A 23,797-nucleotide genomic window follows, 5' to 3' on the forward strand; every position below is an offset into this window, starting at 1 on the left:
TGTTCACTGAATATTTTTTCGGCGATCAAAAAGATCGGAAAGATCGAAAAGAAAAGATCGATTTTCGCGAATTTTGTGTAATACAAAGAATCGATCAAAAAATCGGTAGTCGGAAAGTAAAAAATCGATCTTCTAAAATCGATCCAAGATCTCCAATTCTAATTTGAACCGCTTTCTGTGAATATTGATATACGAGAGCGGTCCGATAAGTAATAAGCCTCATCGCCCGATCGCAAGAGAGATTACTATCATGTAGTACATTCTCGTAAACGGCTACTGTCAAAATTTCAGCCGAATCGGACTTGATTCTTGTTTTTGGAAGAGAAATCGCGCAGCGAAATCAAATAGCGCTTGGATGCTGTTTACGGTGACTCTTCTCCTCCGATGGCGACCGCCAAAATTGGTTTAACGAGTATCAACGTGGTCGCACGTCGGTTTTTGATGAGCCACGCCCAGGTTCCCCGAAAACGGCTACCACGGAGGATAACGTGACAAAAATCCACGATCACGTATTGGCAGACCGCCGATTGAAGGTGCGCGAGATAGCTGAAACAGTAGGCATCTCAAAAGACCGCGTGGGAGATATCCTGCATGAAATTTTGGGCATGAGAAAGCTGCCGGTGCGATGGGTTCTGCGTTTGCTCACTCCGGACAACAAGCGCAACCGTGAGACCAGAGCAGTACTTGACGCTGTTTAAGCGCAATCAGAAGGAGTTTCTGCATCGTTTCGTGACCGTCGACGAAACATGGATCTACTGGTACACACCAGAGACCAAGGAACAGTCGTAACAGTGGACTTCACCCGGCGAATGTGCTCCGAAAAAGGCGAAGACTGTCCTATCGGCCGGAAAGGTGATGGCCACCGTTTTCAGGGATTCACAAGGTGTGATCTACATCGACTACCTGGAGAAGGGCCTAACGGTCACAGGGCTCTACTATGCCGAGTTATTGGTCTGATTCGACGCCGAATTGCGGAAAATACGGCTCCATGTGGCGAAGAAAACAGTGCTCTTCCACCATGACAACGCACCGGCTCACACTTCCGCCGTCGCCACGGCCAAATTGGTCGGATTGCACTACGAACTGTTGCCTAGAGTGCCAATGAATGCATGGGAAAAAATCGACCCTAAAATTTCAAGAATTTATCCTATACAAAATGTTCACCACCTCGAAAAAACACCCTTTGCTCAATATCAGCTCGATCGGACTTAAGGGAGAGTGGCGCAAAGCGGTCAAAGTTTGAGTTTTTTGAAAATCGAAAAATCGAAGGAAATCGGGGTTTTCAAAGATTTTTTTTATGCCAAATGTCTTTAAATTACATAAAACGTCGAGATCTAAATCGACTCTCTGGGACTTTTTTTTTCGCAGTACGAGACGAAACGTATGCTTAATCACCCAGGGAGCACATGAAATCGGGGTTTAAAAAAAAATTATACCAAATGTCTCAGAATTGCATGAAACGTCAAAACTTACTGTTAACACAATGATTTTGTCTAAATATAATGTTTTGCAATTTTTTTTTGCCAGTCGTTAATAGATAAATTGTTGTTCAATGAGCCATAGTTACGAAGCCAGAAATTCAGTTGAGGAGAAGATTCGTAATCAGACGTGATGATCGAGTTACATTGAGCGTTCGGTTTTCTAATGAACCATCTCAAAAAGGGAAGGTTTTGGTCGCCCAGCGCAGATTATATCGACACTCGAGGACCTATCCATGATCATCCTTACCGCATTGATGTGAGACGAGCAGTCATCGGGACTGAAATGAGGGCGAAGGAGAGTATTAAAAAGAAAGAATCGCAAGATTTTGGTATCTGACTGAAGTAACAGATTGTAAGACACCAGACACCATCAAGTCCGGGACGACTTGATTACTTAATTTACTTACTTAATTTGTCTTATATTGAATTCATTATATTACTTCGATTGCATAGAAGAGTTGCATTATGGATTTTCGTTCAACTCAGGTACTGATCATAAAGGGTATCCATGCTCGGAATATGGATGTGATCAATGAGGTTCTGGTCAGTGATTCTAATAAATGAAACTCTTTATAGTCTGAGTAAGTAGGGATGGGGTGGATCTGATACGTTTTATAGCACTTCAGGTGCATATATTTCATCTGCAGTGTAAATTAGATACTTTATCGTCAAAACTATTCGTAAACTTCATATGATCACCAATATCACGATTAATTCTCATTCAGAAAAATAGTTGAAGTGATAATTTTAAAGACATACCCTACTCGTATTTTTATGTCGATTAAACATATTAAGCTATGTTATAAATAGTGTTTAATGCGTATCGCAGAGGTGTGATTGAAGACATTCTTTGAAAGGGACATAAATAATATTCGTAAAGTGAGAATATTTTTAGTGAATAAATTTTGTATGTCTCCCAGTCGATTTTCTGTACACTCTCTATTTGAAACGCATTCTGTGAAATGAAATTCTGTGTAGCAGATTGTAAATAAAACGAAATTGCATTCAACCATTAATTTTAGTGTCAACAAACGAATTGTGCATCAGTTTAGGAGGATTGATTTGTGTGCTCAAAACAATGAAGTTATTCAATTATATTTAATGGAGAAATATCTAGCTTTATTTTTCTAACTGGATACATAAAGGCACTGTTAAATGGGAAACTATGCCAACCTTCGAATGGGAATATTAAAATAGTGCGTTCTTCTGAAGTTCAGAACAGGAATCTCGTCTTGAATATAGAAGGCTTCCTACTCTTATTTCTGTCAAGCGATCGGATCTAGAGTAAGGATGGAAAATCATCAAAAACAATCTCGTTTTTGTACACTGCCTTGGATAAACACAAAGATATTCCCGACGTATTGAACTAATTCACGTTATTGAAACAATAGTCTTCGTAAGGTTTATGTATAGAACCTACGCATGAGCTTGGTATGGATTTCATGATTTTCGGTGAACGAATGAATAATTTTCTGGATCGATTCTACTAACGCAGCCCATTGGGTTAAACTTGTTCGCCCATTGGGAAAGCAAACGCGTTCTCACTTCTCAATCGCCCCCTATGCTTGTATGCGTAGCGGGCAACATAAACGCGATTCTACCTCGGCTGCTACTGCCCTGGTGTGTAGCATACCGAACGCGAGAGTGATGAGAATGGAAATCGAGCACTGCGATGATGTGTGTGGGTAATAATAGCAATGTAGCATAGGGATAAGAACGTGATCAATTTCATTCGATTTATGGAATACGTTTGGAGTTTTTACTATCAGCGGAATCGTAAAAAGCTTTGAGGTTAGTACTCGGTTCTAGCTGCTGGTTGAGGCACGTTTTCAATTTTTGCTTGTACGATTATTGATTGAGATTTTCTTGCGATTCACGAGGTGCTTGCGGAAGTGTCTGCCGCGAATTTGCCTACCGAAAGAAACTAGACAGACGGCGGAGAGAAATATTTGTCGTCATCACCAAGCAGCGAGTGCAGCCATAATATACGTACAACTCGCTGTGGAAATAACTGTACAGGTAGTGCTCGATGGTGAGCGCTGGTGCGTAAAATATGGATAGCACCTCGTAACTGCGTTTTTGTTTTCACATTTTGCGAAAAAAGTCAACCTAAGCTTAGCGCACGTCACCGTCGAAATTCGCTCGTGGAGTATTTGAAATCTTTTGGAGAATCGTTCATCTTTATGTCTTCAGTTCAGTTGAGCGATGATTTCATTCTGGGCAGACTAAATCAGCCAATCGGACGGCAGCGAATAATGAAGAAAGTGTTTCACAGCGGCTACAGCTTAAAAGAACTATGATTCGGTCATTTGTTTTAAAAATAATCGTCGGATTGTTATATTTGTGGGATGAGTGTACCAAATATGTAAAAATCGGCTTTTTATACTTCTGAAAGCATGGATACACAAAATTAATACGTTTTTCTTTTCTTCTCCGATTACTAGATAACGACGAAATTCTCCACTATAATGGATTTCAAGCAACAGAACGGCCAACCACAATTTCCTCGGAGTAGCTCCCGTCTGAAACATCAATCGTCCACAGCATCCAACATTTCGTCATCATCATCTGCAGTCGCACCACAGAAGATCTCACTGCGAAGGCGTTGTCACAGTGAAAGTCTTCCCATGGCTCCAATGCATGAAACTAGAAGCGGAAAATCACGCCTGCATCACCACCATCAGCTCAAATCGAAAGGAGAAAACACTTCCCTCCTGATTGAGTCGTTTAGTTTGCAGGGCAATTGCCGGAAGCCACTTCCGTCAATTGGGAATAACGATTTGCTGCCCCATATTTCGGGTAAGAGTGCAAAAGAAAACGTAATGCACAATGGCCATGGTCGATTCGATGGGGGTGTCAATGCGAAAGATGTATACATGAACGATCTTGATGCATATCGGAGAGATCGCCGAAATGGTTATTACATTGCCAGTGATCGACAGCTCGAATCACGCTTCGCTCGCAATCTGGAAAGTTCATTCAACCCACGGAACACGATTTTTGATAGGAGCAACAGGAAGTTGAGGCCCCGCAGTGAATCGGAACCCCACGACATTTACACCAGTTCGGCGACGATCACATCGACTGTGAGCGGAGGACGAACGACCCCTACTTGGAGCAATCGGGAGTATATGCGTGATGTAAGTGGTGTTCTTTTAAACTAGGGGAAGATAACTAGTCTAGTCTTTGTTTTTTTCAGATTTCCCTCAAAAGAACTCGTGACACTATATCTCCTACGCTGGAAGCTGATGAAGCACTAGAGAGCATTCCTGTACCTATCGTTCTGAAAGATTCCCCTCCCTCAAAAATGCTGAACGCTACTGACGCCACCAGCCTTGACGAAGGAGTTAGTAAATCTGTCCTTCAGCACCGCATGAGACTCACCGCGACCACCAATGGCTTGCGTGCGGCGAAGACGGTTCGCAATCGTACGGGAACCGCGGTAAACAAATATAAATCCAGTCTGAAATCCGCTCCCACGACGGTATCCGCCATAGTTGCATCTGGAGGAGTTGTTTCCAATATGGTTGGCCGCAAATCTGTGTCACCGACGTTGCTCAAACCAATGGCAGGTTCTACCTCACCGACTCCGTCCGGCGTATCGACAGGAACTAGCGGTGGCGAGTCGGTACACACCCAAGACTTGGATACGGAAACAATCGGTCACTCGGATGTCGGGGACGAAGACGATCTGGACGATGAGTGTAATGGTGAAGATGATGACCTGGACGACGAGCTCGGTGATGATGAAGAGGTGTTGAATGGATCCATTACCGATTCGGAGGATAACTATCAAACTCACTTAGCGGCATATCAATCGAGAGCGAAATCCACTTCGCCCTCACCTCTACTGGCAAAAGGGCCGGTAACCTCGATAGGATGTGTGCTGGGAGGTTCTCCGCCAGAAGGACCGCTTGCGCCCAGTCTGTTCGCCAATGTGCCACCATATATTAACTTCTCAACGTATGAGAAGAAAGGACCTCCAATGCCACCTGCCGTACACAAAGCGCTCAAGTGGAAAATGACACTGATTACGCCGATTATTGTACGTAAAGTGTTGTTGAACAGTGGATTCAGATTATTGAAAAGTAAGTATTGATCGTTAAGATTGCAAGTATTTTGATTCAGTGAGCGCTTAATCCTTTCATTACGAGCGTCGTCTATAGACGACATCCGCGCGACGAGCTGTGTGTACAAGCGTCATCTTTAGACGACATGAAATTCATATTGCCTTTCGATCACACCAACGCGATGTGCATACTTTTCGGCGCAGTGCTCCGTACAGGGGTAGCACTTCGGCGTAGCACACTGCCGTAATGAAAGGGTTAACAGACCCGTTTTTCCTATTGTAGAAGTCGGACGCTAGCTAATAATACAAGTATCATTTTTTATTAACGATTCCTGCTCATCGTTGAGTCGTCTCGTGTCGCTGCGCATCCAAACGACCTCGCGATGGGCCAACGAGAAACATGTTTCAAAATGATTTTTCCAATGTGCCAAAGAAGCCCTTACAATGGAAAAATCCACAACTTTTGTGCGACCATTCTGGGTTTAAAGCAGAGTGATGTGCTACGTATGCAGAACAGCAGAACCCTCCGTGTTACGTCCATCAAAGTCACCGATCTTTCGTTAGCACAAATAATTTGCGAAGAGCATGATGACAAACGCGAGATCAAAGTCGACGGAACAAATGACTCATTGAGGATCACGCTAGAGGAGGGAGCCTTGGAAGTGAAGCTTTACGACTTGTCCGAAAGACGTGGCGGACAGAAAAATCGACGAATTTCAAACAAGGTACGGTGACGTTATCTCCATTAGAGAGCAACTAAACGGAGCCGATATTGCATTCGACGATAGTAAAAATGGTTACTAAACAAAACATCGAGTCGTGGATTGCCATCAATGGCGGGCTGATGCAGGTGTTGTACTTTTGACACCGGTACAGTTGTCTGCATCTTGACGAACGAACGCGAGGTGATCGAAAGAAGGCAGCACTACGATGAACACCAGAACAACGCGCAAACAGGGGTCCAAGACGGTGTTGATGAGAACTACACCGGTGCAGTGAACAACGAATACGTGCCACACCCAACGATGGAGTTAAGTAGGACATTAATCAGCAAAAGAACCACAAAGTAACAGGTGAGGATGGATGGAGCTCTTCAAGGGAGGTCCGGGAAAACTTGTAGACCGGTTGATAGTCAGCATCTGGGTCACAGAACAGCTACCGGTGTAGTGGAAAGAAAGAGTAATCTGCCCCATCTATAAAAAAAAGTGACAATCTAGGGTGACATTGCGCATTTCGAAACGAGTGATTTTTGTTCGTTTCGACCATTTTGACATGCCTTTGATCAGCTTTGTTTACGAACCCAAAGATTTTACATTTCTCTGCGAGACAAATTTTGCTCTAAATCTAGTACACCGAAAATATGAACTTAAAAAATATACATAATACTAGAACCATTTCGATTTGGGTTCGAATTTTCTCGAAACGAGTTACTCGTTTCGAAATGCGCAATGCATCCGTGCAATTACGATCCTGATACCTACAAAATTTCAACAAGGTCTAACAAATTCAAGCAACATCCAACTAACTCCGACCCCGTACGAAGTGTACTATGTACAAATCGCTAATTCGACCGGTTGTTATCTATGGGCAAGAGCAATGCTCGAAGAGGACTCGATGGGCAGGGCATGTTGCAAGATTAGCGGACAGCAGCCCTGCAAAAATGGTGTTCGCATCGAATCCGATAGGAACAAGCAGGAGAGGACCAGTGGACTTAGAACCGATACAACAGGTCAACTACGCCCTGATAACAGTGGAGGGACTCGCAAAACCATTAGCAGCAAGTCCGATGGGAATGACACGGATTCTTCAGTTAACTCATCTCGTTCTATGAGACATCCACGCGTTCGCCGACCAGGCAAGAAGCCTCGCGTGGAGAACGAAAACGAAAGGCGAGGAAGAGATAACACTATCACACTGTCCTAATGGCTGCATTATCCTACCTAATGAACGCAACGAAGATAGACGCACTTCGAATTTTTGTACGAACGCTGAAACTATAGAGAAAGAAATAGAAAATGAACAACTAACCCTCCCGATTTTCAACGTCGTCTGTAATGTAGATCATGCAAGACGTGGGACAGCAATAGCGCTGCGAGTACAGAACGCAACTCTCTACAATGTCTACGCACCGTCGGGAACAGCTTTACGTGGCGAGAGAGAATGTTTTTTTTGACGGTACACTGGGATTCTATCTTCGTCACAACACACAGAACACGTTATTCTCGCTGGAGATTTCCACTGCGTACTACCGACAAGCGAATCGGCGAGAGCCAATTCGAGGCCTACACTGCAAGCGATCATATATCAACTGGAGCTGTACGACTTGTGGGTGAAGCTGTTTCTTAAGGCTCAAGCACCCACATAATGAGCGAAGAGCTATGCGGGCATCTTCGGAGCGCCGCGACATACTTATGCGCTAACATAAAGCGTATTTGTCTTCCGAATCTCGGACGCGATTTTTGGTCTCTGCGCCCGCATCTACTCACTGCCGAGAACATACAAGAATTTCAAGTTCAATGGCAACTTTGGGCTCAATAACGGATTCGGAGTATCCCAGTTGGATAGCATGATGGATATTATTCACAAAACCAAAAATCCTTTTTTCAATGGAAGTCAAAGGAAATATTTAGATTTTTCAATGCCGAATATCAACGGCTCTAGGCGCAATTACGAACGTCGTATGAAGGATTCCATTAAAATCCCGCCATTATGGTGACAACCGACCGCGTTAAAGCACAAACGCTTCCGCTGCTGCTGAAATTTACGCAACATTTTATTCGAATCAATGAGATGCTCGTAGCGGGGGTGAGCCTCTCCACTTCCCAAATAGGTCAGAGTAGACGAAAAAGACCAGTGATAACAGAATTGCAGAACGAACAATGAGAACAAACTCAGGGCTCCAACGAAATCGAGCATCATATGTTTCACTATTTTGTGGATCTGTACGCGACGGAAGAGGTGATATAAACTCCATAAGAAATTTCGGATGCGAGAGAACAATAACCGAGAACGACGAGACTAACGCTGCAATGATGGACGAAATTACTATCAGTGAGATCGAACATGCCATCCGAACCTCGTAGAAGCGAAAATAGCCGGGTTCCGATGGGCTACCTTTTCAGGCGAAAAAAACTACCAAGTGCCAAAAAGTAAATTTTTGACCAACAAAAATTTTTGGGTGATTTTTCGGTTTTCAAAAAACCATAACTTCGACGGCTGTTCGACACTAGTAAGTGGAGAGTCTAACTACCATAGAAACATTTATTGCACCCCAAAACCTCCATATGCCTAATTTGGTTCAACTCTCGAGTAATGCAGAAATTTGTAATTTGAAAATTGTCTAACCACCATAGAAACATTTTTAACATTTGGCTGGTTCGTCACTTTAACTTCCATTTTTGGAAGAATGTCGGGAGTGAGAATTGAACTCGTGACCTTTAGCGTGAGAGGCGTGGATGTTACCACTACGCCAGATCGCCTCCACGACATTGAAACATTTATTGCACCCTGAAACCTTTACATACCAAATTTGGTTTTATTTACTTGATTAATTCTCGAGTAATGCAGAAATTTGTGTTACATTTATTCCTGGCCGTTATTGAGGGCTTGGCCAACGTCTGAGCCGCTTCAGCGGGCTTCGACCACGACCGTTTGCGCTTCACGTTGTCGTAAGTGACCCACTTTTCATCGCCAGTCACCATCCGCTTCAGAAACGGGTCGATTTTGTTGCGATTCAGCAGCGATTTACATGCGTCGATACGGTCAAAGATGTTTTTTGCGTCAACGTGTGTGGCACCCATACATCGAGCTTCTTTGTGAATCCAAGCTTTTTCAAATAGTTAATAATGGTTTGATGACTTATCCCCAGCTCATGGCCGATGCTACGGCTGCTACTATGCCGGTCTTTCTCGGCTAATTCAGCGATTTTGTCGCAATTTTCGACGACAGGCCTTCCGGAGCGTGGCGCATCTTCGACGACCTCAACACCAGAACGAGAACGTTGAAACCATTGTTGTGCGGTGGAAATGGAAACTATATCGGGTCCATAAACTGCACAAATTTTATTGGCAGCTTGAAGATGCATTTTTGCCTTTGTCATAGTAGTACTGTAAAATATGTCGGATTTTCTCTTTATTTTGCTCCATATATGCGACACTATCAGCCCAATTCTGTATTCCGACGGATTTCCATTTCGTTCGAAATCGTTGTTTCGTTCGAGCTATAATTTCGCTTCACCTATTTCGAACGTTTTGCCCCTTTAATGTTCTAAGAGAAACAGATCGAACGAAATGTAAATACAACTCGAACGAAATACAGAATGGAATTTAATCAAGTCGTTCGAAATATTTCGAATCGATCGAAATACAGAATAGGGGTGTATAACTCACGAACGACTTAACCAAACTAAACACTGTCAAGGACTATATTATAGCGCGCAAAAATACCTTTCCAACAAGCTACAGTATGACTCGATACAATGAATACAACTAGAACTGCGCGCTTACAACGACACCTCGCGGAAATACCGCAGGACTTTTTTGACAGCCTAGTATATATATATATTTTTTTTTCTTATTTTGGAACTGTCAATCCCAATCAGTCAGCGCTTTCCTGCCAAAAAGCTCAACGTCGGCCTCGACGCTCAACGCGTTACACAAATTACGTTAATCATAATAACGAAATTGATGTCAATGAATTACAATTCCACTTGAATTTAAATGAATAATCTGTGATGTAATTACTAGTTTTAATAAATAAGCTATATTTTAACTTTAAAGAAAATAAATAAATGATCAGTATTTCTCTTTGACAGAAACGAACGATTGGATTGGCACCTGGGGGAAGCACATGAAGAGCCCTTGCTTCAAGACACTTCGTCCTTATCAAAAATTCAATCATCTGCCTGGCAGTTTCCAGATCGGACGGAAGGATCGTGTTTGGCGTAATCTCCAAACGCAAATGAATCGCCACGGAAAAAAAGAGTTTGGTTTCATGCCCCGAACCTACATCATACCTCAGGATTTAAAACTGCTTCGCCAAATGTGGCCCCGACATAGTCAAAGAAATTGTAAATGGATCATTAAGCCACCCGCATCGGCGAGAGGCACCGGCATTAAAGTGGTGAATCGGTGGTCGCAAATCCCCAAGCGGAAACCATTAATTGTACAGCGCTATGTTGATAGGCCTCTGCTCATCAACGGAAGCAAGTTCGATTTGCGGCTATACGTACTAGTGACCTCTATTAATCCACTTAGGGTTTACATGCATACCGATGGATTGGCGCGGTTTGCTTCAGTCAAATACAGCGAGAAATCGGATACACTTAGCGATCGTTATATGCATTTAACCAACTATAGTATTAACAAACTATCCAACAACTATAGCGCCAACGAAGATGCAGATGCCTGCCAAGGTCACAAGTGGACGATAAAATCGCTGTGGTCGTACTTCGCGGATCAAGGGATTGACACCGATCGGTTATGGGGAGCTTTAAGGAACCTAGTCCTGCGTACGATTTTAGCCGGAGAAGGGCCCATTCATGCCATGTCGAAGTTAAACGTTGCTAGCAGGTACAATTGCTACGAACTGTTTGGCATCGATGTGTTGCTGGATTCGGAACTAGTCCCATGGTTGCTTGAAGTGAACATTTCACCATCACTGCACTCCGCATCGACACTAGACGCTCACGTGAAGGGACCTCTCGTGAAAGCATTGTTGAACACGGTTATGTATCAGGTAAGCTAGAAATGACAGAAATGCATGATAGATTTCTCAAACCAAATCTACTTCCGCTATAGGTTCCGCCAAGGATACCTCAGGCTGAGCAGAAGGAAATACTCGCGGAACATGGTCTCGAAGCTCCGCTTTGCTTTGACAAACGGATATACGTGAGTGCCCTATCAAAACCCGAAAGACTGAAACACAATCAGTTTATTCAGAAGGAAATGATGAGAGAAGATGTAAGTGTTCCATTTTGGAAAAAAAAAGTCCAACACTGTTTTATTCTTTTCAACTCTTAGTATCTGAACACAATACTGGAGGAGCTCACACCCGATGATATTCGTTGTTTATTGTTAACCGAGGATGAACTTGCCAGAAGTGCTCCTCTAGAGCGTATCCTGCCGGCTCCCAACAGCCATCGATATATTGGATTCACCGAACATCCCCGATACTACAACCGGTTATTGGATGCGTGGGAAAACCGTTACTGTCACAGTCGGGCCGAAGGAATCGCTCTGCTCCAATCGTTTTGCGAACAGAAGATCCATCTACAGGTACCGCCAAGTACGCTGAAAAAGGTAAGAAAACATCGAACAAACCCCGCAACCAATCGCTTATGTTCATTCGTCAGAGGAAAAACAAGACAAATACTAACCGGAAAATCCATCGGTTTTATAGCCGCAAGACACGCAACAACAGTGTATTCAAATTTCAAGCACACAGCAAATCGAAGAAACTCAAATATTCACACTCGAATCAAGCACTGAAAACACATTGCAATCAACTTGCACTAAGCATCATCCTCGAACAATCCTCCCAAACGCTACTAAACATCCATCCCTACGCCAAAGATCGACAAGGCCCAACCCGCTCAAAGCTGCCCTCTGAGTCGTTTGTCTTTGTTTGAATACTTTGATTCCCGTTTGGCTTTCTTTTTATATATACCACCACCCGCAGAGATTTTATGTAAATATGTCCCGTTTATTAAGCTTCTTATCCCAAATTGTACAGAATCGTTAATCAAAATTTTATTAAAACTATTTTTCTACAAACAAAAAAAATCATTTCTGAACTCACGATTGCGTCCGTGACCCACACACACTCACTGTACAAAACTAAACCATGAAAATCGCACCTCCCCAAAAACCATATATCGAACAAATTGCCCACGCACCGGTCGCGAATCAGGAATTTTGGGAAGTCTTTCGTGCAGCATACTGGCGTTGTCGAACGATACAGGGTCGTAAGTGCCGAAGTTTCCTTCACTTTCAACGTTTAATTTATCTAGGCGAATAGAAGAGAGTATTATCATTTTGGTAACAGTGCCACAAATTATACAGTAAACATATAAGCAGCATTATTTATTGCTAACACAGGATATATCATTTTATAAATGTACTGCGCGATAAAAGGGCGTGTCGGCTGTCTGCTGAAGCACACGGTCCGTGTTACCTATATAGCTAGCTAGTCATTCGAGTTCGAGTTACATAATTTTTTTATTAGGAAATTTTTTCTAGAAACGTTTGATTAGTTGAGATTAGAAGATAACCCATTTCCGTTTTACTCTCATTTTTTAAGGTCAAGTAGATTCGTTCCAACTAATTTAGTTGGAAATTAGATATTTTTTAGTAAGAATTCCGAACATTTTAGCTCCAATTCTAGTTAGAAATTTGATTGAAAGCTTGCTATACACTTCTGAAGAAGTCGTCATCCTTTTGATTCAATCAATTACCTAACTCCTGTTGATTTGTTGGTTCAATAGCTTTAATGAAAATCCAGAAAAGGTATTCATGGTGACCAAGAGACAGATGAGTATTCAAAAAATGATATGATACTCTGTAATGTAATGTATGTTCAAAAAAGGTGAACGGAATATGATTAGAGGAGCTTTCATTGCGAAAGTGTGATTAATGAAAATTTTATGCGCTCCTAAAGAAGCGAAACATAAAATCAGCATCCAATGTATGCCATGCAGCTGGAGTTATACAAACTATTGATCGCCAAACTATTGTAATGGTGGAGGTCCGTGTTACAAATACAATTGTCTGCTAACCAATCGCGGATCAAATATCGCATGCAGCGATTAACGAACACCTGCAATTTCTGTGTTGTCTCCGCAGAGACAGTCTTCAGAAAACATACACTGCGTTGCACTCGAGTTTAATTTTCATCAGCGCAACATCATAACAAACATGAGTTCTCTCTTGGAACGAAGTGTACAAAACTCAACAAGCACAAGACCGCAGAATGAACACGGCGCAGAATTCAGATACGAAATATCGCTCCTCATTTTACACAAACATCAAATTCTAGCGCCCGCTTTGTCTTCGGTCGCTCTAAGCAAAGCATAAAGACAACAGCGCGCCTCCATACTAACCGTATACACCAAGGTTTTTTTACGCAGGGGATACGTACCTCGTAAAAAACCGCGTAAAAAAACAATGTCACCTAATGATAGATATCGAATGGGACTATCCTTACGTAAAACGGAAGTAAAAAGTTGAGTGTTTCTCGCGTCCGGAAGCCCGTAGTTTTTTCCTGTTTTCGTTGGTTACTGGTGGCTATAGTTCGGGTTTCCTCACGAATGAGGTCATCTGCTGTTGCTAGAAGATTCCTTTGTGATTTGTACACTCTACTGCCGATGCACGTGCAGTACCACTGTTGGACCGTCCAGAGCTAAGTAGTCAGGGAAAGAAAGCCATGGCATGGTTTAATGAATAGGGGCTTCAGATTCTGAACTGGTTAGCTTGTTTACCAGATCAAAACCTATCAAGAACTTATGAGGAGTGGTCGTACGAATAGTAGATACAGCTTACAAGCAGTATGAATGATTTGAAGAGCTTAAATGGGAAATATCCTCTGCGTAGAACGAGATACACACTACAACATGGCGCTGCTTGGATATACATGCTAAAATACACAAAACATTTGTTTTCAATAAGCAAAACATTTAAAAACATTGGAAAAAATTGGTGGCAATATAGTTGCCACTGCTCGTCTTACACCCCTTTCAGTCTAAGCCCTTCATTTTGTTTATACCACGTACTGTTACATATTATTCATAGAAACTCCGTATACATTCGTGAAAAAGTTCACTAGACATTAAAATTCGTTTAGAAAAATGTAAACTAATATATCGTTGAACAAAGTTTTTGATATGATTCCTTCCTGCGGTGGCTGAGAGCAGACAAAGACCGAAAAACTTTAAAAATAGAGTAGAACCCCGATTATCCGCGAAATAGTTGGGCTAGCTCACCGCGAATAACGAAAATCGCGGATAACGGAAAATGAGTTCAGAACTTCAAAAAAAGGTTTTTCAGCATGAAAACTGTGTTTTATCAATACATAAATCATTAAACTATCCATCTAAAATGTCGTGTACACTGCGATGACATTGACATTCTGGTATTCGTTCTGACACTACTTAGTTGGCATACAACAAACGGATCTTCAATTCACGGTCTTGTAAGTGGGACAAGAGAGTCTGAACAAACTTCCTGGCTGAGGAGGGAGAAAGAGCTGTCGTCAATGGAAATAATTGGCTGCGAATTTTATTCCCTCCGCATCCAGGGAGTTAGTTCAGGCTCCCTTGACCCGCTCACAAGACCGTGAACTATACCGCCATGGCAGAATCCGCTCTGATGGTTGTGCTTGGCATTTGTCGACGATCCCGAAGCAATTGATGCAGCCTGGAACATTGTGTTGCCGAGAAAAATAATCAGTATCGATTTGTCGTTATAAATCCCGATTGTTAGCTAGTGCCATAAGCAGGGCTCGGCAAAGTAATATTCATCTCAGGTTAGGGAAGCCATCGGCCTTCGCATTCAATTGAAAATGAGTTTTTGCTTCTTCCAGCAGCCATTCAGGTGTTTTCGTTGCTATCTCCTCTTCGACGCTCTGTGCTTATTTCATTCTTCACCGTCAAATGGACTTCACGGCGTATTGAAGTGACTCCCCCCAGAATGAATTCGTTTCTCTCTCTCATGTATCGATGTTTGAGTGGGTAAACCGCTCTGTATACTTGTTGATATGGTAGCTTCCCGAATCCGGAGGCTACGAAGTCTAAGACGGAGAGATTATATAGGACATGGCTGGTGACGAATTCTATAAATACCGTGGATTCCGGTAGCTTAGTGGAATTCGCCACTTCAACAACGAGATGGAACTAAAAGACCAATTTATGAATCGTGCGAACTGTGTTCTGAAGACGCGGATTTATGGAGCCACTACTTTTTTGCATCAGAAATCAAGTTTTCGGTTCACTTTATATGGACGATAAAATAAGATTGTGTACGCGGGCAACGAAGTACACGTCAGGGTGGAATAATAGTGATGGACTGAAGTTTTGAAGATTGAAAATTGAAATCATGTTCCGTCTTCGAAAATTCTGTACCCTGGCTACAAGTACACGATCTTCATCGATTACAAGGTAAGACTATTTCAACTATCTTAGGTTTGTTTAATCAATCAAACCACAGAAAAAATGTTTCTCACTTTAATCTCAAAAAGACCAAGATCACTTTTTCGGCATCTACAGTTCAGATTATGTAATATAAGCTAAACTTTCCAATTATTCAAGAACAAAATCCTGAGTGATCTCGTTTTTTTGGTAATACACAACAGGGATATATGCATTGCGTTATGATCTCGAATCAAACAACAAATTTGGGAACAAATTTGTGTGATCCTGCATGAACAAGTACATCAAACAATTGTTTCCGACAATTGTGGACTGCCAACGGTCGCAAATCAATTACCATGTGTTACATTATATGTATTTGATTTCATCTTCGACGGCTCCATAAGCAATGCATTTAAGTCACCCGCGATGCCAAATTTTGTCCGCCGTCGAGTCAGCTTTGCCACGCAGTAGAGAGGCCGCACCCTCCCGGATCCTGCTGCCACTACCACGGTTCGATAGTTTTCAGAGCGAAACTCGGAAGAATGCGGGATTTGATATTTCTCCGCAATTCTCGGTGTCATATCAACCCTAGCAAGTCGAAACTCTGGGAGATAGACATTGATATTCAACTTTAGATGCGTCTTATAGCGAATTCGTTTTTAAAACTGAGTCAGTGCCAAACTGACTCTGTAATAAAAAAACGTTTTCAGTTTCACGAATGCGGTGTTTTGTTGGTGTGCGTTATATAGTCTGATTTGTTTATATTCGCGACGATAAATGTACAGTGTCGACGTCTAATGGCGATATTAATGCTTGGGAGGTAAATTATTCTCTATCAGATCAGCAGGGCCAAGTGCAGTGTAAAAATATAAAAGTTTGAATGAATGTTTTCACTTCATATTGTTTTATTACTTAAAACATGTAGTTCTGACACTTACTTAACCATTTGTCGATGCATTTCCTGGTTTTTCCACAAATAATTACTATTATAATATAAAATCATCATTAGCTACAGTTTTCGTTCAATATGTTTCTGTGATATCGAAAAAAAACCTCTTATTTCATCACATGAAATAAATATTCGATACGTTAAAGTAAATTTTCATTCATAATTTTGATTTTGAAAGCAGGTTTATTCCACCTGAATATCCATCATTATTTTCGCCTCCCAATGAAAGCACACGTAGCTTAATGCCGTCTGCTCGAATATACTTTCAAAATCAGAATCCGAATTGGATTACGATTCCAATAATACAAAAGCAAAAGCAGCAGGTTTTTCATCTTCATAGTTTTTATTTTTAGATTTTCCAAAATATACTCGGAACTTGACAGTTCGGTATAGTTGTATTGGTGAACCCGAGTGCCAACCCGTGAAACATCTCAGTGCGAAACTAACAGCTTTCGGGGCGAACCAGTGCGACACTGAGTGCGAAACTGACTGAATAAAAAAACGTTTTGACAGCACTTAGTGCGGCACTGAGGTTGAAACTGAACAAAAACGAATTCGCTATTAGGTACAACGGCATTGTCGATGTTACGCTCGTTAAGAAACTCAACTCAAGATCCTAAGTCCAGATTTCAACACAAGCCCATTGACTTGGTTGAATAACAAACATCATCAAATGTACCATGCAGTGTTGCAAAATCTCACACTCACACTTAATTACATGCAACCGACACTCCGTCACGTGGAACATTTGGTTTTTGCATTATTCCCCACACTCATTCGTTCCACTGTCTCACTGAGAATTTACGCCCGAAATTTTCATACGCATCTTCGATCAGCTGACAGTGGAAGGGAACAAAATTCCATATAAGGAAATATCCGAGATGAAGAATAGAAGGTGGGAAGATTCACGGGTTTTGGTTGTGTTAAATTTTGATTGTGTTAATAGCCAGGAAGATAGAAAGTTCACATACCAGGCATACCAGTCAGTTACTCAAATGGTACAAAATTGAATGTGTCATCGAATAACGTTGAAAGAGGATATACAAAAGCTAATTACAAATTTCCAATTCATATTTTTCGCATTATGGGAATGATCAGAACATTTCACGAACTAAAATGTTTAATTTTTTCTTTGATTTCAGAAATAGTATTCTAATGTCTACTATGTATGGATTCAAGAGCAACTTCATGGAAGTTTGACTTTTTTCAGCAATTGTAATTACTTTTTCACAATTAGGGTGCTGAAAACATCAGTCGTCTAAAACTAAGACGCAAGCGGAAAACTTTTTGTCTCAATCTAATTTATACGGAGTCAATTACATTTATTTTTCAAGTTTTTTTTTATTTATCCGATTATTTTTACAGGCTCAGTTACATAAGTTTAATGGAGCCAAACTCTTAACTATATTTCAACTAGCATATATCAACATGTTGTTTCCTTAATTCTATGGTTAATGAAATAGGAAACCGATTACTCGCGGTCGACTCGAGTTTAGAAGGGTGACACATTTTCATTAGGAAAAGGATGGGATGTAAGGAGATGTGTGTTTACGCTCGCACTCACATTCACATTCTCATTCACACTGACACTTCACACTCAATTCTTAAAACTATCCTTACATTTAATGTGTTAATGTGTTTACAATTTAACTTATTCTAATGTTAGTAGGAAGGGAACCGATAGCTCGCGAAGGACGAAAGAGAGGGGAAAAGGATGTATGAACAATCACACTCGAAGATTGATAGCTTTAAGGAAAACATATATTTGGGACATGTAATCAAGGTCTAACCGAGCCAACACATCTCTCACCGGCACATTGGACTGCTTTCCTCCAGCCCGAAGGTATTTTTCAAGTTAATTTTACATGAAATAACTTGCAACCTTTTTCCCATGCTCTGTCAAATGTTTATCCGTCAAAGGAACAAAAGATTGTGTGACTCTGACTTTGTTCGTTAACGTTTTTGGTCGACGTAACGAGAAGTAAAATTGAATTGAAATTAAGTTTAGAACACTTCAAAAATATTGAAATTTCAGTTTCTGTTAGAATGTCAGGACCTTATGATTTTGAACGCTAGCATTGATTTAGGGAAAAAATAGATCGTTCATTTTATTTGCTTATTTTTACTTCTAATAACAACACTTTTCCTATGTAGTGGGCTATTATAAGAAAAGTAACATACTTAAACAAAATCTGTGACGTCACAGATTTTAAAAATCTTCCCACCTTTCATTTTCCATCTCGGAAATATCATCTCACTGACACCGCGTCAGACGTTTAAACGCTTGTTCGTGTGTATGTTTCCCTGGTATGTTTCTAGCCCGGCTCCATTTTTGTGCCGCTTATTGCACACACATCGATGGGCAACGGCACATTTGAGTGCTGAGTTTATGGGTGTATGACCAACGAAAATTTCACCAGGACACAATGAAAGGTGATATTTTCGGCTTGAGCATTCACTGACATCGAGAATGAACTGATATTTCTGTTGATGGAACGAAAACTATATCAAAACAAACGAGATGGTGAGCCAGCGGTCATAGGCACAGCGGCACCGCGATAGAAAGAAGTGAAGAGTGTCGGTAGAGATATTTTGCACTGATAAAAATTGCTTTTCGATTTCAACATGTTCTTTCGAAATTTGGCATCCTTGGTACCATGTAACACATTTGTAGATCAATCCGAGGTCTCAGGAACTTTACCAATATTTCTCTAATATGCGAGCGCGAATTTTCATTCGAAGCCATCAGTTTTCATGCGCAGTGGGCTGAAGACCTGTACCATGTGTTTCCTCGTCGATGCAATTTGGCGTGCCCTATAACAACCATACGACGGGCGCTTTCAGAGGGTGAACCGTGAAGATAATACTTTGAGGTTTTGATCACATATAATTAAAGTCCGTCTATACGAGCGTGCAAGATATCGTTGATATTACACGAGAGACATCCAGATGAAGTCTCTCGTATAATAGTATACCATCCGACCGTAACGACCGAACGTTAACTGATCCTTGGACCAGTTAAAATGCAGATATCGTAAACAATCGACGCCATATTCAAATGGAAAATTTGCTGTGAGGGGCATTCGAATATAATTTGAAATGTTATGAAAAGTGACATTATTTTCGCATGAAAAAAACATTGATTAAATTACAGAAAAATTATTTCCTCAAATTATATTTCATACCTGTTGTCGCACCCAATGCGAAACTTCCATTGTACAGTAATCGTTCGCTAACTGGTCCTGGTTTAACTGGTCTGCTGTTTAACTGGGCGAACGTTAACTGGTCCTTGGACCAGTTAAAAAAGAGAATTTCGTAAACAATCGATGCCATATTCAAATGGAAGATTTGCTGTGAGGGGCATTCGAATGTAATTTTAAATGTTATGAAAGTTGACATTATTTTCGCACGACAAAAACATTGATTAAACTACAGAAAAATAATTTTCTCAAATCATATGTCATACCTGTTGTCGCACTCAATGCGAAACTTCCATTGGAATCCTTTTGTTTATCCAATTACAGGAACAATGCGAATCAAACAATTCATTGAAGTTTCCCTCGATTTTATTTGACGTTTAAAATGCCGGACCAGTTAAAACGCGAATGTCGATAAGTGGTCTTCCCTTTTCGCCCAGTTAGTGAATGTTTACTGTATTTTTTTTTTTGTTTATCCATTTTCATGATCAACGCGAATCAAACAATTCATTGAAGTTCCCCTTGATTTCATTTGACGTTTCACATGCCGGACCAGTTAAAACGCGAATGTCGATAACTGGTCTTCCCTTTTCGCTCAGTTAGCGAATGTTTACTGTAGTTCGAATCTTGATGTAACTGACTTGTGAGAAGTAATTTTTGATCTCCTTGTAGAAACATCAAATCATGCATTGAATTAAAAGCTGTAAAAATTCCCGAATTATCACATCTGTATATAAATCGGTGTTGACATAAAGATATCCTTGATATTCTATAGAATAAACACATACCTTTAAGTGTGTCATAAGTCATACCCTTTCGCCTTTGTACATAACTCCATAATAAAATTCAATAAACAATGTTTCACCATTTTGTTTTTCGCTCATTCAAAAATTGGAAATTCCATAATTCCATCGAATACATCGATAAATGTCACTATTCTAAGTTAATTTCAGTATAAATTAATAAATGTGGCATACACAATATTCAACTCTTCTTTCAATTATAATACTATCCAAAGAATACTCCGAGCAATTCGAACAATAGAATAAAAGATTCATCTCCATTGCGCTGATACCTAATCCGAGTTAATACCGAACAAATGATTCAAAACAAAACTTTTCTTTTAATTTCATTTCCGTTCCCCTCATTAGGCAATTGTTGATATAGTTGAAAAAATAAGTTTAGGAGAGTGTGATTTATTTAGAGTCATCAATTAGTTATCGTAGTACAACTGAGAAAGGAAACGGTGAGTTTGAGATTAGTTCCGATAAAGGTTCACTTAGTGTAAAATGTTTGTTTATAAATCTGACTCATCCATGCCAGATCGTGTTCAATTTTCCTATATACGTTACTCAAAAGTTAGTGAATAATAAATATCTTGCCAGCCTAACCAAAGAACTGTCCTGTATTCCCGTTCCAAAACCAACCTTTTCCCACCCTTTACCGTTATCATCATGCATTTTTAGACGAAGCGTAACAATAAACGTAGACATAATTCACCAAGTGCAAAGTGCATCTCATGGTAGCCATCATCACAACGCCAAATTAGCGAGCTTATTCGATCATCTCATTCTTGATGTTGTAATTGCCTGCGGTGATTGTAATTCGAGCCTCATTGTTCACAATGAGAGAAATCGTTGTGTTTGCTTTAACCGTGAAAACCTGCACCTCTAATAATACATCTTAACCAAAAAAACTCTTCCAGGACTTCAGCAGTAAACCATCTGTCAGTACAAATTGCGAGAGTGGCTCCCAGGACAGCGGGATCCAGTCGGATCCGTCCAACTCCGAACTCCAATCACAGGGGTCCTGCTCCGCCTTCCAATCGCAGGAATCGATCGATCAGATTCCGGAACTTATCCCAGAGAATACTGTTACTGCTACTACTACCACGACAACGTCCGAAATTACGTCCGCGACGATGGGCTCGATGGGGCTGGTGGCCAAACAACACCAATTGGAGACTGATGACGATGATGACAATATGCGGCTGGGTGACAGAATCAAGCTGATTCTGAACGATGCGTTTCTGCTGAAACAGCAACATTGCGGCAGTGATACGGAGAATGCCATCATAATACATCAGTAGTATGAGTAATCTTAGATACAATTTATTTAACCGTAGTTGCGTGAATCCGTTTGGGCAAAGGGAGGCATCATACGCTTTCCCGAACGAAACTTTTCTACTGTCGTCCAGTTTTTTTTTTTCGGTGAGACTTAGTGCTTAGCGGGTTTGTGTTGTAAAGACTGATGCGATGTGTTCTCTGGAGATAAAACGGAGTAGAACAGGTGTGTTAATAAACGTAAAACTAAAAGTATAAATTCACTAGGGCACTTACGTATGCGGATTGAGCACATGAATCAACAACAACGAGATGATTTGTAGTAATCGATCAATCGGTGTTAACAGGACCCTGAGTAAAATTTAGAAATTGTGTTCCCAATGCAGAAATGTGGACGACTTGAAATGCTGGAAAAAGCATCAACACAATGATTTGAAAAAACACATTTGAAAATACTCCGTATGTATGTTAAGAAGAAAGAATAGGAATCACAAATTGGAATACAGTCGGCCGCGTGAGATCTGTGGATCATGTAGTAGTAAAACGAACAATGTGTATATCACGACGAGCCAAGAAGGATAAAGATTCTTCATTTTCAGAGTCATCTCATTTCTATAATTTTTAAATTATTGCTGAAAACACTTTGAGATGTTTTGTTCGGCATCAACAACGTGTTAGGAGCAGTAGTGTAACGACGTGGAGCATACGTTTAATTGTATAGAAAATAGAAACGAAAAAAATATTAAATTCAATAAAAATTGTTTAATGAATTATTCCGCGAGGATATCTACGACTCTTCCGAAATTCATGCCGACGGTTCTTTTTTTCGCAGTTTTTTTTATACTTGTTCATTACATCTAATTTTGTTTTTTAATTATTGTTGTTAAAATATATACATAAATGATGTCCATATCCTCTGTGTAGCGAAGAGAAACTTAAATTCATTGATCTTCTCTGTCATCCTCAACGAGAGAGCTCCTCTTTGGTCTATAATCACCATAGTTCTAGATATGTGCGAGCGCAAGATTATGGAAGATAAGTTTTTTTCACTCAACACTCGGTCGCGCTAGAGTGTGGAAAGAGCGCGCACAAACTCTCTACAGTGCAGCGGATAAATTCACCAGATCACTAGTATACTCTCTTTGCTCGCTGTGGTTCGCTGAAAAAAGGAAACCGAGGTGAAACATGCGTGTGGATTATATGTCGAATAATATTGCACTATTCAGATTGCTCTTCAGTGTACTCCTCAATGTGACAGAGTGCGGATCGGCACGCTTCAGTGCAGGTTATCGCGCACTCGAGCTCCCAAGAGTAAAGAGAGTGTGACTCTCGCACCAAGATTTCTCACAATTAGCGCACACTGACTTGTTATATATTAGTCGGAGAAAGGGAGAAGCGCATGTTTTCTCTTTGGTGAGTGATGATTGTATCCTCAGTTTAAGCATGAAACTAGTGTGCGGGTACATCATTTCCATCATTTCAGTGAAAATGCCTTCACAAGTACTACTCTTAGGCCAGAGATGATATATTAGATAAATACGGAGATGTCATCGCCGAGAACCGTCCTCTCGATGCTCGAGCTCCAAATTCCGATCAATTTTCTTTCGAATCACAGCTATTCGTGTCTGACAAATTTTGATTCTAGTTAAACATTACATTGAACGCGTTTTGATAATACACAATTCTGACGATCACATTATGACAATTATGTAACGTTCGACTCGTTCTCGTCTTTCGTTTTCGCGTTGATTACCACCTGCTTGCATCATAAGGCAATCTATTCCAGATCAAATATCATGGACAAAACAGCTCGAACGAAAAATATTCGAATTTAAAAGTACATCTACATCTTGTGTTGATCCGCCTTTTGGAGTGCCCTTCTAAAATGATTAATTCACATCGCGCTATGTATGGT

General features: G+C 40.8%; 1 protein-coding gene across 7 annotated transcripts in view; it reads left to right on the forward strand.

Annotated features, from left to right (window-relative positions):
- LOC129778677 (tubulin monoglutamylase TTLL4-like) overlaps positions 1–22,655 on the forward strand; it is a 54,251-nt gene extending 31,596 nt beyond the window's left edge. For 3 of the 7 annotated variants that reach the window (XM_055785735.1, XM_055785734.1, XM_055785736.1), the window contains exons 2-7: positions 3,926–4,621; positions 4,681–5,569; positions 10,364–11,286; positions 11,349–11,510; positions 11,571–11,849; positions 21,525–22,655. In XM_055785735.1, the coding sequence (XP_055641710.1) occupies positions 3,950–4,621; positions 4,681–5,569; positions 10,364–11,286; positions 11,349–11,510; positions 11,571–11,849; positions 21,525–21,908 (3,309 nt within the window). In that variant the 5' untranslated portion in view covers positions 3,926–3,949 and the 3' untranslated portion in view covers positions 21,909–22,655. Of the gene's footprint in view, positions 1–3,130; positions 3,273–3,535; positions 3,847–3,925; positions 4,622–4,680; positions 5,570–10,363; positions 11,287–11,348; positions 11,511–11,570; positions 11,850–12,459; positions 12,515–20,970 lie in introns of those variants that run through there. The other 4 variants (XM_055785739.1, XM_055785737.1, XM_055785740.1 and 1 more) reach the window with 4 other exon arrangements.
- The last annotated feature ends 1,142 nt before the right edge of the window (positions 22,656–23,797 follow it).

The sequence above is a fragment of the Toxorhynchites rutilus genome, chromosome 3 (genome assembly GCF_029784135.1).
Source record: "Toxorhynchites rutilus septentrionalis strain SRP chromosome 3, ASM2978413v1, whole genome shotgun sequence".
NCBI lineage: Eukaryota > Metazoa > Arthropoda > Insecta > Diptera > Culicidae > Toxorhynchites > Toxorhynchites rutilus.